Source organism: Rhinatrema bivittatum, chromosome 13, assembly GCF_901001135.1.
Source record: "Rhinatrema bivittatum chromosome 13, aRhiBiv1.1, whole genome shotgun sequence".
Taxonomy (NCBI): Eukaryota; Metazoa; Chordata; class Amphibia; order Gymnophiona; family Rhinatrematidae; genus Rhinatrema; species Rhinatrema bivittatum.
The window spans coordinates 1,729,893-1,744,485 of record NC_042627.1 but is presented as its reverse complement, the minus strand read 5'-3'; the positions used below and the strand labels follow the sequence as shown (position 1 = coordinate 1,744,485).

Here is a 14,593-nt window from a genome sequence, read left to right as displayed (position 1 = left end):
CCTGGTATTAATAGGGATAGGGCACTGTGTGTACATGAAGATCACAACACCCCTGGTGCCAGGGTTAGGGCACTATGTGCAGGAAGATCACAACACTCCTGGTATTAATAGGGATAGGGCACTGTGTGTACATGAAGATCACAACACCCCTGGTGCCAGGGTTAGGGCACTGTGTGCAGGAAGATCACAACACCCCTGGTATCAGGGTTAGGGCACAAGTTCTAGTCACATTGACTGATCACATTACTTTTTTGTCAAGCTACCAACTGTTTCCATTTCCCATCCCCCATATCCTGTCAGTGGGAACCTTGGTAACATGAATAAATAAGAGGGCAGCCAATAGGAATACATATTCATTCCTAAACTGACCTTAACTGACCTGAAAAGTGTCAAATTGTATCAATTTCTGTTAGTGCGCACTAACTCCCGTTAGTGCGCACTAATCGGAAAAAACGATTTTTAACGATTTTTCAACGAAATAATCGTGCCTAACATGATTTTCTTCTCCTGCCACACGATTTCAATCGTTAAGACGATATGGCACACGATTCACATCCCTATTATTTACTTCCTATGTTTTGTTTTAGATCTGCCATTTGCTAGTTTCATGGAAGGTCTCCTAGTCTTAGTGTTACTTGAAATGACAGATAAAATAACCACTCCCTATTTATTTGTTCCACCCCACTCATTACTTTATAATTCTCAATCATATCCTCTTGCAGTTGTCTCTTTTTCCAGCTTAAGAGCGCTAGCCTTTCTCCATTCCTTCTATTCTTTCTCTTGCTTTTATCTATATCCCTGGGTTTTGTGATCTTCTGTAGTGAGGAATTGATTTTAGAGTTTTCTAAATTAGAATCCGTGCAATATCTGAAATGAACCTATGAGGAAAGAAATTATTAAATCAGGCCCTAAATTTGAAACTTGTGAGGTAGATTTTGAGAGGCCAGCCGGCTAAGTAACTTAGCTGGACATTTATTATCGGACTAATTTACAAGGATGATGCTGAATATCCACGTACAAATGAGACTTAGCCGGATAAGTGTTATCTGGCTAAGTCTAGACGTGTGTGATAGCTCATGCTGAAAAAGACTGGTCTATATCCGGAAGAATAAACAGTAAGAAATGATGAGGTCCATATTCAAAAGCCATTTAGATGGATATTGTAATAGTTATCCATCTAATTGGCTTACCTGGCTATATTTAACCCTTATCCATCTGAATTCTTATTACTCAGCTAGAATTTAGACAGATAAGAAGTGGTGTTGCATGGGTGGGTAAGAGGCGTTCTGAGGAGGAATGGAGTTAACTGCATAACTTACGAAGCTAATTCTGATCTGTCCTAAAGTTAGCCGGTTAAACATAGATGGCCTTGTATAGTGAGCGGTGCAACTGCACTGCTGAATATACCCTACTAGTTAACTGGTTCACTAGCCGAGCCAAACAGCAGCTGGAAATGGACCTCAATATTTTTTTTAAATAAAGACAAAATGTGAAAATTTACCTGAATTTTTCTAATAAAGTCATTGAAAATGCTGCCTGAAAAACATCATAGGACAGAAGTTTGTGGAAGGAGAGAGACATCATGAGATATTCAGTTTCATCCAGAATTTTTTATTCAGGAACAGGTTCAGAATTGAATTATTGCTAATTAAACTTTATTTCATAAAGAACTCTAAAGTACCAAATCCCACAGTAATTGTTTTCTCTGATGTCATCTGACTGAGATGATGGAAAACCTGTAAAAGAAGCATAGAATGTTCCAGAACAGGCGAAGCTTGGGAGATGGGAAAGGAAAGGAAACTTACTTGTTTGGTTGATTTCTGTTCTAAAGAAGAATCTGTAATGAAAAAGAATAATAAATTGTAAAGAAAAAAAAGAACTTTGTGTTTGCTGTTTAAAATAAAAATACAAATGTGGAAAAGCTTTCTGTATGGACAAGCATGTGTAATGCAGCCACACAGTGTAGGACGCTGACACGGAACGAGTTCTGTCAGAGCTCAGACAGATCTAGATGTCTTTGTCAGCATGAGGGCTTCTTCCACTGTATTTGCCACCAGAAGAGGCTCCTCAGTCCTTTTTTTTCTGCCAAAGTGAAAGAACATTTTTCCTGTCACCTTATTATTTCACAATTTTTTCATAGCATGTCCATTTCTTTTGTTTATTCATTTTTCTTTTTAGTTTGAACCTCTTAAAATAAAAATTCAGAACTAATTTATTATTTATTTTTCTTCCTTTTGCTGCCATGTCGGAGAAAAGTTCCAGATCAGGTCTGTTCAAGCTTCTTCTCTTTTTGCTCTAGAGAGAAGACATCTTACATTTTAACTTAAGCGCTCTATAAGATTCCTTGGGCTGGGGCAAGGGAGATGGGGAAGGAGAGGTGTCTTGTGGAGAACGTGCACAGGCAAGCAGCAAAGGGCCTAGAGGACTGCAGCTGCTCGGGAGCCGGGCAGACTTCCCCAGGCTGCCTGCCACTCCTGTACTGGGATGCCTTGGGATCTCTTTAATACGTGTAAGGTAAGGATGACCTTACAGGTGGTATCCAGGTCCTGAAGGCAGCCCACTACAGGGATAGCAGTCAGTCTGGGAAGTCTGCCCGGCTCCCGAGAAGCTGCAGTCCTCTAGGCCCTGTGCTCCTCGCCTGTGCACGTTCTCCACAAGACGCTACTCCCTCACGCCTCATCCCTAGTAATCACACAGCAGCTCAAACTTTGTTCCAACAGTCAGCAAGTACACAATGGTGTTGAAGAGAAAGGTAGATTAGTGTCTAAAGTGCTAAGCAAACCCTGAAGAGCAGATTTGGGCACACGACCTCTGTGTATGGACAGTAGGGATGTGCAGAGCAAAATTTTATGTTCATATTTTTTATGTCCGAAAGGGGGTCCCACTTGCGGCCAATATGGACATAAAAAAAATCCAATGAGTTGGGTATATGTACATATGTGCAAAAAAAAAATTTAAACCCCCTCACCCTCCTTAATCCCCCCCCCAGACTTACCACAACTCCCTGGTGATCGAGCGAGGAGTGAGGACGCCATTTCTGCAATCCTTGGCGAGAAGTATGTGACGTCGGCGGCACATCGAGTGACGCCGGCGTCACGTGATTCCCGGCTCGTTCGCGCCGGACGGCTCGTTCGGCCCAAAAAGAACTTTTGGCCAGCTTGGGGGGGCCTCCTGACCCCCCCAAGCTGGCCAAAAGTTCTTTTTGGGCCGAACGAGCCGTCCGGCGCGAACGAGCCGGGAATCACGTGACGCCGCGTCACTCGACGTGCCACCGACGTCACATGCTTCTCGCCAAGGATTGCAGAAATGACGTCCTCACTCCTCGCTCCATCACCAGGGAGTTGTGGTAAGTCGGGGGGGGGGGATTAAGGAGGGTGAGGGGGTTTATATTTTTATTTTGGCTCAACAATCGCGATTTCCAACATATCGAACATATCTATGTTCGATATGTGGGAAATCCGATCGTTTATGTCGAATCAATTTTTTAAGTAAAAAAAAAATATGAGTTGCGTTTTACTAATGCGGTCAATCCGAATGCACACCCCTAATGGACAGGAAAGCTATTGATCTACACATGGCAGACAGAAGGAAGACCTACCCTGCCAGCGTGTACAGAGCACAGAGTGAGGGTCAAATTGTGTGGCCTGGGATGGCAGGTTTATGTCAAATGATCAATGGAAGGGAGGTAAAGCAGACCAGTGACAGCAAAAAGGGACTTTCAAATTGGACTTCCTGCAGACCTCAGGTCCTTGCCTAGCAAACCATCCCCATATACACACACACGCGCACTTACCCCAGGTAGCTTGCTATGTGCTGCCTCTAAACCATCCCCATATACACACACACACGCACTTACCCCAGGTAGCTTGCTATGTGCTGCCTCTAAACCATCCCCATATACACACACACGCGCACTTACCCCAGGTAGCTTGCTATGTGCTGCCTCTAAACCATCCCCATATACACACACACGCGCACTTACCCCAGGTAGCTTGCTATGTGCTGCCTCTAAACCATCCCCATATACACACACACGCGCACTTACCCCAGGTAGCTTGCTATGTGCTGCCTCTAAACCATCCCCATATACACACACACGCGCACTTACCCCAGGTAGCTTGCTATGTGCTGCCTCTAAACCATCCCCATATACACACACACGCGCACTTACCCCAGGTAGCTTGCTATGTGCTGCCTCTAAACCATCCCCATATACACACACACGCGCACTTACCCCAGGTAGCTTGCTATGTGCTGCCTCTAAACCATCCCCATATACACACACACGCCCTTACCCCAGGTAGCTTGCTATGTGCTGCCTCTAAACCATCCCCATATACACACACACGCGCACTTACCCCAGGTAGCTTGCTATGTGCTGCCTCTAAACCATCCCCATATACACACACACGCCCTTACCCCAGGTAGCTTGCTATGTGCTGCCTCTAAACCATCCCCATATACACACACACACGCACTTACCCCAGGTAGCTTGCTATGTGCTGCCTCTAAACCATCCCCATATACACACACACGCGCACTTACCCCAGGTAGCTTGCTATGTGCTGCCTCTAAACCATCCCCATATACACACACACGCGCACTTACCCCAGGTAGCTTGCTATGTGCTGCCTCTAAACCATCCCCATATACACACACACGCGCACTTACCCCAGGTAGCTTGCTATGTGCTGCCTCTAAACCATCCCCATATACACACACACGCCCTTACCCCAGGTAGCTTGCTATATGCTGCCTCTAAACCATCCCCATATACACACACGCGCACTTACCCCAGGTAGCTTGCTATGTGCTGCCTCTAAACCATCCCCATATACACACACACGCCCTTACCCCAGGTAGCTTGCTATGTGCTGCCTCTAAACCATCATCATACAACCCATTCATCTGAATCAGCCCAACATCGATGGCATTAGATGGTCCTTGTCATCCATCACAGCTTCACCACATTCAGTGGACACCTTCTTAACACTCACTCCCACAGAGCAATCCTCTGTGACAGCTTAAGCTCTGGGAATCCTGCACACCCACAGATAACTGGACTATTAGGCCCACTCCAAGTACTAAGTGAAAAATTGTCTGGGGGGGGGGTGCATGACAGACAAATGTACACGTAAGACCACATACTTGACGTGTCATGCTAGCACCTTTCACGCCTCTGCCCCTCTCTGAATACTAGGTATAAACTGTAGGGGAATTTTTAGAGGTCAAGGCATGAGGGCATTCATACTGCAGCCAATAGGCTGTACTGTCAGAGGCGCCCCCTTCTCAAGCGTGCAAACACTCGATCACTGCTGTCCAAAAGCTGAATGTGCACAATTAATGCACACACACACTGCCTGCTCTGCGATTTGGATTTCAGTGGCAAGGGAAGGACTTCCGAGTGCAACAAGACCCCCAGACACAGAGATTGACAGAGAGTAACACAGCACGCCCTTCACCGAGTCGCACACTGACATCCTTATCTTCTGAGTGAGGACTACCTGCAGCACTTCCTGCACCTACATATGGCCAAGGTGTATGTTCCTGAAGTGTTTGTCATCAAGCAACCAAGAGCTCTGTGGCTGCTTGTCCATAACAGCTAATGAGGTAGTCTGAGTCCTTCATCAGCATAGATTATCTCTACCTGGCCATATAAAACACATATGATACTTCCTTTGTCTGAGGTACTGACATGGGCCCCTCAAAGGCTTAGGTGCCTGAAAATGCATGAGTGGCAGGAGTCCATCAGCCTCCATTGCTACCACATAAGACCTCTGTGAGCAATGCACCTATACATTCAGCACTGTGCCCCGTATACTAAGGAGGCAGCTTGTAGGCTCATCAAGTCATCAGCTGACAACGGTTTCTCTAGCCAGAAAACTATACACAGAGCAGATCACTGACAATGTAGGAGCTCACCTGCCCTGCTCACCACAAACTGTAAAAGTGAATTACACCACATGAGGCACAGCAGCTCTTCCCGATTCCCCACCATTCATGACAGGCGCGTGGATCAGCAAGGACCTGCAATCCTGAAATCAGAAAAACAGTGGGAATGGGATTATCTGCACCCTACCTGGCACATGAGTGCTCAGCCTGTGTGCTTCAAGGTGGTGACAGATCGCACCAGGACTGTAAAAGATGCCAGAGAAAGACTCTGATTATTCTCTGGGTACATACATACATACATACATACATACAGACATACATACATACACACATACATACATACACACATACAGCTGCACCTCATGACTCAGTGAGCCCGAATGGCCAAGGCCCCCACCTTCTGCACATTGCCATGTATAAATTGCATAGGTAGGTGTAGTACTGTGCGTGTGTATTGGCCTGCTTGAAACCAGCAAGAGGAGTGCAAGCTTGAAAGACCTGTGCGCATTGTGAGAATGTCAACAGGTAGCACAGGCGCTTTACCCGGGGATGGAAGGGAAGGCATGCGACTAGAGCACTCTGGTGTCAGTAAAAGGTTTGCCAGCTGTCTCCATTTTGCAGGACAGGTTAATCCTCTCCTGGTTTGGAACCCATTCCATGCTGGGATTTCATCTGATTTCCCTGTAGCTTATCTAAGCTAAACCAAGACTATCAATTCCTGCATGCATGGGAGTAAGACCAGGACTGGATCAACATGTCCTGTAAATCTGGATCCAGTTGGAAAATGGAGTCAGCAGTGGCTCTGAAACTTCTTTTTGTGTGAGTGGAGACGGACTGTGCCGGTGTAGAAATAAGATATATACATGCACGTCGGAATCTATTTAGACCATCATCCCACTGATTCTCTGATACAAATGCCCCTGAGGCAGCCACCTGTAGTGGCGAAACTCGGCCAGAGTCGGGCACTTGCATATGATTTTAACGTCTCCATCAATAAATATTTGAAAAAGACTTCTTGTGGCATCCACCACTTTGTTATTTCCTCACGGGGTTGAGAAGCCAGGTCCTGCAACCGTACCCAGAACCTCCTGCAGCAATGACAGATTTAAGCCATCAGTCACAGCATTGTCATTTCCAGATCTGGCTGGCAACCCCTGCATCCTCTAAGACTGTATAAGGTAGCCTGTACCTTTCCCTGAACCTTAAAGGCCGATTTGCCTAGTCTACGTGCATATCACATAGTTGTCAGGGTGCAGGCTATCAATAGCCAAAAGTAGCTCAGCTGTTCAGGACTACTACATCACATCTGGCTATGCCAACATTTGTGTGCCAGGCCCTCGCAGCCGAGCTAAGGCTGCCAACCCTGAAGCAATGCATAAAAGCTGCCACATTCGTGTTAGCTGCAAAAGCGGCACCTCATAGTGTGATTGTGGATATCCCTGCTGGCTCTGCACTATGTCCTCCATAGATACCAATTTTTGAGCCGTGACACGGGGACTCTGCCACTTCACCAACATGCACAGGACACTGCTTCTGGTTGAGGTGTGTGAGGGTCAAGAGAAACTGTGGACGACAATCGGGATGACGCCTCTCTATCCGGCCACACGTGATCGGGCAGTACCAGCAGCGAGTACACCTCAAGCTTGCCATTAACCAGTGAGATTTAAATAGCTCCCAGCGGGAGGATAGGAACAGAGCCATTTTGACAAGGAAACATTGAAAGTGTATAGTGCCTGCTCATGCCACAAGCTTTAGGGTCACTACATTGTTTGCCATCACAGGATTTATGGCCTGCAGATTATACTGTACAAGCCACGTTTCCTCTCCCACAGCCACCTCCCCATTTACTTACCATTTGGCACAAACACATAGCCAGAGATGGAATATAGAAAGAAGCATTTATCTTACCCAAGAGCCAAACAACATACAGGCCGTCCTCAAAAGTTTCAAAGAGGCCTGATTGCCTTAAGTGTAAAGGAATCATGCGCAGCTCCAGGGAACTTGGCCACAACATCAAGGATGCACATTCGAGTGTCACAGACCACGTGCATTTTAAATCATTTGATTACTTACTTTTAAGGTGAAGGAGTCTTAAGGGAGATAATTTCCAGGCAAAGCCACGCGTGGGCGGGCCGATTTTATAGGCCCTCGATGACGTCAGAAACCGGAAGTTCAGCGACACCGTCGGGGCTAGGTTACCTTCCTTACCCGCAGGCTCGGCAATTATCCACAGAGGTAATATTGTAAAAATCCCGGCTTCCTTGCAGTTCAGCTCCCTTCTCCATCACTGAGCTTCTTGAGACATGGAAAAAAGAGGAACTGTATTAGCAAAATTTGTATTTCCTTCGGACAGGGATACAGTCCTTAGGTTATTCTTGCGAAATAGAGCCGTTAAATTTTATAATCATCGGATTTGGAACTTTCCAGGTATTGCCAGAGTGACACAACGTAGAAAGAAAGAATTCCTGGCAATGAGACAATTAGCTGAACAAACTGGCGCTCAAACGATAGTTCGCTACCCATGTAAATGTTTGTTAAGACTGAACAACCAGAGATATATGTATTTTGAACCAGCAGATTTAAAAGTATTTCTAGAAGCTTAGAAACTAGTTGGGAGCAATGTTGGCTAAGAAACTGCCGCTCAGTAGAAAAACAGGGCTATACTTTCTTTTTAAGATATATTACCTTAAAATAATGCTCAATGTATAAAAGATTGTTACTGCTAATTTCATAGTGAATAGGACATCTATTCATAAACTTCTTATTGAAGATATTAGTGGATTGCTAATTTGATTGGTAAAACTATTTTCCTGTTGTGTTACAATATCCAATACTACATATTTTTGTATTTTAAAACAAAAATGTATCTGCATTGTATTTTAGCATGTTATGTCATGATATTTATAAATACTAGCAAACCAAAAGAACCCAAAACAGTCTTGTCACCGTAAACCATTCACAAAAAAAGACTGAAAACTCTAATTTCAATACGTGTTCACCGGATGTAAGTGTTAAAAATTTTTGTGCTAAAAATTTTTAGTGAAACCGCATCAGCAAGCCTGCCGACGGCCGTGATACCACTTGCCGTCCGGACCTCTCGTCATTTGCGGTGGATGGTAAACTTATGCAGTCCAAATTTGTTTAACTATTATCTGTTCTCCTCTTAACAATTCATGAGCCCGACAGCGGCCGGTGTTTCGCGATAGGTATCGCTTCTTCAGGAGTCAATTACGATATTTTAGAACAGATGCTTTATCCCGGACGATTCCGTCTCTCATCCCGCTGCAATTTACAGGCATGAGAGACGGAATCGTCCGGGATAAAGCATCTGTTCTAAAATATCGTAATTGACTCCTGAAGAAGCGATACCTATCGCGAAACACCGGCCGCTGTCGGGCTCATGAATTGTTAAGAGGAGAACAGATAATAGTTAAACAAATTTGGACTGCATAAGTTTACCATCCACCGCAAATGACGAGAGGTCCGGACGGCAAGTGGTATCACGGCCGTCGGCAGGCTTGCTGATGCGGTTTCACTAAAAATTTTTAGCACAAAAATTTTTAACACTTACATCCGGTGAACACGTATTGAAATTAGAGTTTTCAGTCTTTTTTTGTGAATGATATTTATAAAATCATAATAAAATATAAATTAAAAAAAACAACAACACAATAGTCCTCTGGCAAGCCCAGCAAGGATGTTCATGGAGGGAAGATATGCTCCCCCTGTATCTCCTGCGCCGTGGTCGCCTGTATACCAGGTGCTGATCTGGCCCCAACCCTACAGGGCCCGTCGCTCTGGCTGCGGTGCAGAGTATTCCCTGGAAGGGGTTGAAACTGGCCTTGCCTGTTCTTGAAGTTGTTGTTGTCTGCGGCGAGCCTGCCGATGCATCCAGTATCCTGCAACAATTAAACTTGCCACAAACATTATGACTTTAGGAAGGTAGGCCAGGTAAGAACAGGTGATTTTATTTGGTCAGGAAGGCCTGGTAGGTTTGTCCCTTACACTTCCTCTTTTTATTGTACAAGATAATCACTGTAATAATAGCTGTGATCCACGATATTGACCACAATAAATACTTTTCTCACCATACCGCAAAAAACTAGGTGTAGCTATTTCCCGCATTAAATCCCGTAATAGTGTACGTTACTGTATTGCATGCCATGCTAGCACACCCTCATTTCCATTTACTCCACCCAAATTCCTCCCACTCGAATACTAATTTTTTATTTGCATACACATTTTGCAATGTGATATTTATCATGCATGATAAGGCCCTAACGCGATTTAATAAATGACCCTGATAGATATGGAATAACCAATAAGGGGCTATAAAGTAAATATTCAAAACCCTGCTGATCATCTTTAGATAAATTTTAAGCTGAACATAATCTAGGTGTTCAACTGAAAATTTACATAAATTTAGCCAGTCAGGGAGGAATTTCGGCTGGAGGATCCGTCTTTCAGAGGGAAGGCAAAATGAACTGGTTTGAGCTCTAAATTACCATCTAGTGAGCTGTAACATCATGTTTTATCTGAGGCCACGCCCCCTAAGTGATGTATCGGATGGGGCCAGAACCCTGGGATAAATTTGGGACCGGTGCAGCCCTGGAATCAGAGGAATCTCGGCTGGAAGAGCCCTCTTTCAGAGGGAAGGCAAAATGAACTGATTTGAGCTCTAAATTACCATCTAGTGAGCTGTAACATCATGTTTTATCCGAGGCCATGCCCCCTAAGTGACGTATCAGATGGGGCAAAAACCCCGGGATAAATTTGGGACAGGTGCAGCCCTGGAACCGGAGGAATCTCGGCTGGAGGATCCCTCTTTCAGAGGGAAGGCAAAATGGACTGGTTTGAGCTCTAAATTGCCATCTAGTGAGCTGTAACATCGTGTTTGATCTGAGACCATGCCCCCTAAGTGATGTCATCAGACGGGGCCGGAACCCCGGGATAAATTTGGGACAGGTGTGGCACGCAGCCGCCGGCGTGCAGCCGAAGCCGCGTGCCCCTGGGTAAGGTTTTTCTTCATTTAATTTTCCTAAATAAATGGGAAGAAAAAGAAAAACAAAAATTTGGACTTAATCGCCTGCAGTTCAACAGGCTAGAGGCCCAATGGACTATCATATTACAAGGCCAACAGGGCTTTACAATGAAACTGATAAGGGAACTGGGTAGTGGGAAGAAGGGGGAAAAAACGAATGGAAAATACTGTACAAATATAGCCAGGAAAATCAGCACTGACTGGCCAAGTCCATAGGGAGGAAGGGAGGAAAGTTGGCCAGCTAGATTTGACTAGCAAAATCAGGGCCTGATTCATTAAAGCATTTCTCCCATTCTGTGTCTATGGGGAAATGCCTTGATGAATCAGGCCCTAAGTCAGTTTCTGTTTTCTCTCTCTTTGTTTCTCTAACATCCTGGGAAGATAAGCATAGAAGGTCCCATCTTTAATCCTTCCGGTGAAGTTAAAGGAGACAGACAGAAAAGAATTCAAAAACTCAGAGGATTCCTGGTTATGAAAAATTTTGGGCTGACTAGATGGACTTTGAGGTCCTTATCTGCCATCATATTCTATGTAAGATAATAGCACAGTAACATAGGAAATGATGTCTGTTAAAGATCCAAATGGTCCATCCAGTCTGCCCAGCAAGTTGGTTGCATAGTAATTGCTTCACCATGAAACAGCCCCTTCTCCATATTTTGATAGCAGCTTTGAAGCTCTGTTATCATAACAACTAATATCTCTTTCTTCTAAACCTTATTTCACTTATTCCTACTGCTGCTGGAAAATATTTCAAAATGTTATCTTATTTGAGTAAAACGTCATTTGCAGATGGAAAAATGTATTATCCTTAACTGCAGAGAATGCCCCTTTGTTTTATTTGTTGCTCATAGGTTGAAAGGTCTTCTGTGGGATCTTGTAGGTTCAAACATACCTATGGAGATTGTAATTAAATCTTCCCTTAAACATCCTTTATTTTCTAATAGAACTATCCACAATTTGAATAGTGTCCCATCAACATATCATATAGATACAGTGACCACATGGTGCAAAACGTTTGCCCAGTAATAAATGCATGTCCTGTGCTTGTCCCTAACAATAACACCGTCACTGTGAAACTTATCTACTGCCTGGGAGAAGCAATAAAGCTTTCTGCTATGATATCTCTTACTTGTGCTTTTCTGTGCACTGTGCCAGGAAGAGTCTGAGTTTTTGCTGTGCTTGTTTTGCAGTGATGGCAAGATTTATCGAATTGCGCCCCTGAGTGAGTGCCATGCAGATCAGGTAAACCAGGGATGGGGATTTGGAGGGAACGAGCGCAGCCTGCGTTACATCCAACGTTGCATCCGTCACTTCCCCAGCTTTAGTGCCACGGATTCGGATGGGAACCCTGTCTGCTGGAATACTTCAGATCAATCCTCGGAGTACAGGATGGGGTTTACTCTCCCTAAGCACCGCAATACCGGCCTATTCACGCATTTATTAGCACGTATCACCCAGCCTCCTTTCCGTCTCCTGGAACATGCACCCATTTATTGCCACGTCGCAGAGGACAACGAGGCTTCAAAACGTGCCACTATTGGGGGAGGTTTTCACACTGCTCCTGGCAACTGGTATCAGTGGACCTGCCGTCCAATCAGAAGTCCCCTGTGACCTTGCATTATTTTCCCAAGATCTCATTGCTCTTATCCTGCAGCTTTCTTTCCTGCTCTTGGCTGGTTTGCTCTCCATCTCAAGCTCAGGTTTAGCTCCCCATCACTCTTTAAATGCCTGTAAGCTTAGTATGTTGTCATTTCCATCTGAGCACAAATCAATCACTTTCCCACCATCCCACTACAATGAATCAATTTCCCTAATAATACATATGTTATGAGGATATAATGCTGTTCTCTGATTGACCAGGTTCTTCCTTGTAATCCTTCCAGAGAAATACAATGATTTTATTTTGCAAAGTTCCCAGTGCAAGGTTATGTAAACCTATTATAGATTTAGGGCCAGATTTAAGGCTTTATTTCCCATTCTCTGACTATAATTGAGTTTATGAATTCCAGTCAGCTGCAGTCTCACCTCTGAATTTTGTCCAAACTAGGGAAGTCAATTAGATTGCAGCTACCTTCTGATTCTTTTCTAGACCCTCCTCTTCCAGGCAGTGTGCAGGGAAAAGGGGAGGAGGAGTGAGGACGTTGGAGTGAAGAGATCAGAATAAAGACACTCTGCTCCCTACTCCAGCTCCTATCCGCTTGTTGTTTCTCCTCCTCTCAGGCAGCCTGCCGGGACAGCAACCTCAACTGAAAAACCCATAAAAACACAAGAAGTGCCATGATGGGTCAGACCAAGGTTCTCCAAGCCCAGCATCCTGTCTCCAGCAGTGGCCAGTTTCAGTTGCGAGTACCCAGCAGATCCCCGATACTTCATCTTTTTCTTGTCTCTCACTCCCAGGGATAAGCAAAGCACAGGATTTCCCATGTCTAGCTGGCTAATAACTGTTTGTGAACGTTTCCTTCTCAATCTCATCCAGTCCTCTTTTGAACCCCATTGTGTTAATCACCTTGACCACATCCTCTGGCAACAGATTCCACGTTGTTTACTTCCTTCGATTGTCTTAAATCTGCCAGGTACTATTTTCATGGAGGGTCTCCTAGTCTGGTGTTACTTGAAAGGGTAAATAACCACTCCCTATTTACCTGTTCTACCCCTCTGGTTATTTTATGAATCTCAATCAAATCCCCTTGAAGTCTCCTTTCCAAGCCTAAGAGCTCCAACCTTTTTCCATCCCCTTTATCCTTTTTTTCATGCTTTTTTCAGTACCTCTTCAATGTCCATAAGTTTTGTGATCATCTTCGGTTATGTAATATCTGAACTGAACATTATTAAATCAGGCTCTAAATTAGAAACTTGTTTTACTCTTTCTATGTATGATTTAGTACAATTGTACATTACTCACTATTTAGGAATTGTATTCATTTAGAACAAATATGTTGAATAGAGAAATTAGCTGTATACACCAAAGCGCAAATAAATCTTTACTTGGTCAAGTGTTGCATTATAAATTTTTTTATTTCACCACGGTAACTCCTTCCAGTGAACCACAGTATTTTACAACAGTCCCCAACACGGACCTGTGTTTCGCCAGTCCGGCTGCTTCGGGGGGATAATTTTAACAACAATCTGAAATTAAAGAAGAATTTTACATTGACCAATATATAAACACTGGGTCAGATTGAGGCAAAACGAAAGATCCAACAGTTAACATACCTGTGTCACAGTGATTTCAGAATTGTCAGGAGCACAAAGTGCGGTCTCAGGTAACTGAATTTAAACCCTGACAGACTGTTTTGGCGTGAAACTGCATCGATGACGAGCACCACCCACCAACCAATCAGCAGCCACTTCCCCTAATGTCATACCCGGACATTGGGGAGCCTTAGCACTGAAAAAACATTTCCAGAGTGCCCTCCGGTTTACTTTCCGCCGGGGTAGGAATGTGCGGGATAGGTTGATACATTCTCATTTTAAAGAGCAGGATATTTCACAGAATGGTGGTTCCCATAAGCCCTGTGACCACTGTTCTGTGTGCAAACTGTCTTGACTGAGTTTACACATCCGGTCACTGGCAAAGTTTTTACATTATATAGCAACTCTGATTGTGATTCCCAAGGCGTGGTATATGTTATAATTTGCCTTTGCAATAAGTTATATGTG

The 14,593-nt window shown here is 44.3% G+C and overlaps 1 protein-coding gene across 2 annotated transcripts in view; it reads left to right on the top strand.

The window, feature by feature from the left end:
• The window catches only part of LOC115074712 (glycine N-acyltransferase-like protein 2), a 66,512-nt gene extending 52,586 nt beyond the window's left edge, over positions 1–13,926 (top strand). The window contains exon 6 of one of the 2 annotated variants that reach the window (XM_029574463.1): positions 12,124–13,926. In XM_029574463.1, coding sequence (XP_029430323.1) covers positions 12,124–12,544 — 421 coding nt within the window. In that variant the 3' untranslated portion in view covers positions 12,545–13,926. The remainder of the gene's footprint in view (positions 1–12,123) is intronic. The other variant, XM_029574471.1, reaches the window with a different exon arrangement.
• Positions 13,927–14,593: the final 667 nt, after the last annotated feature.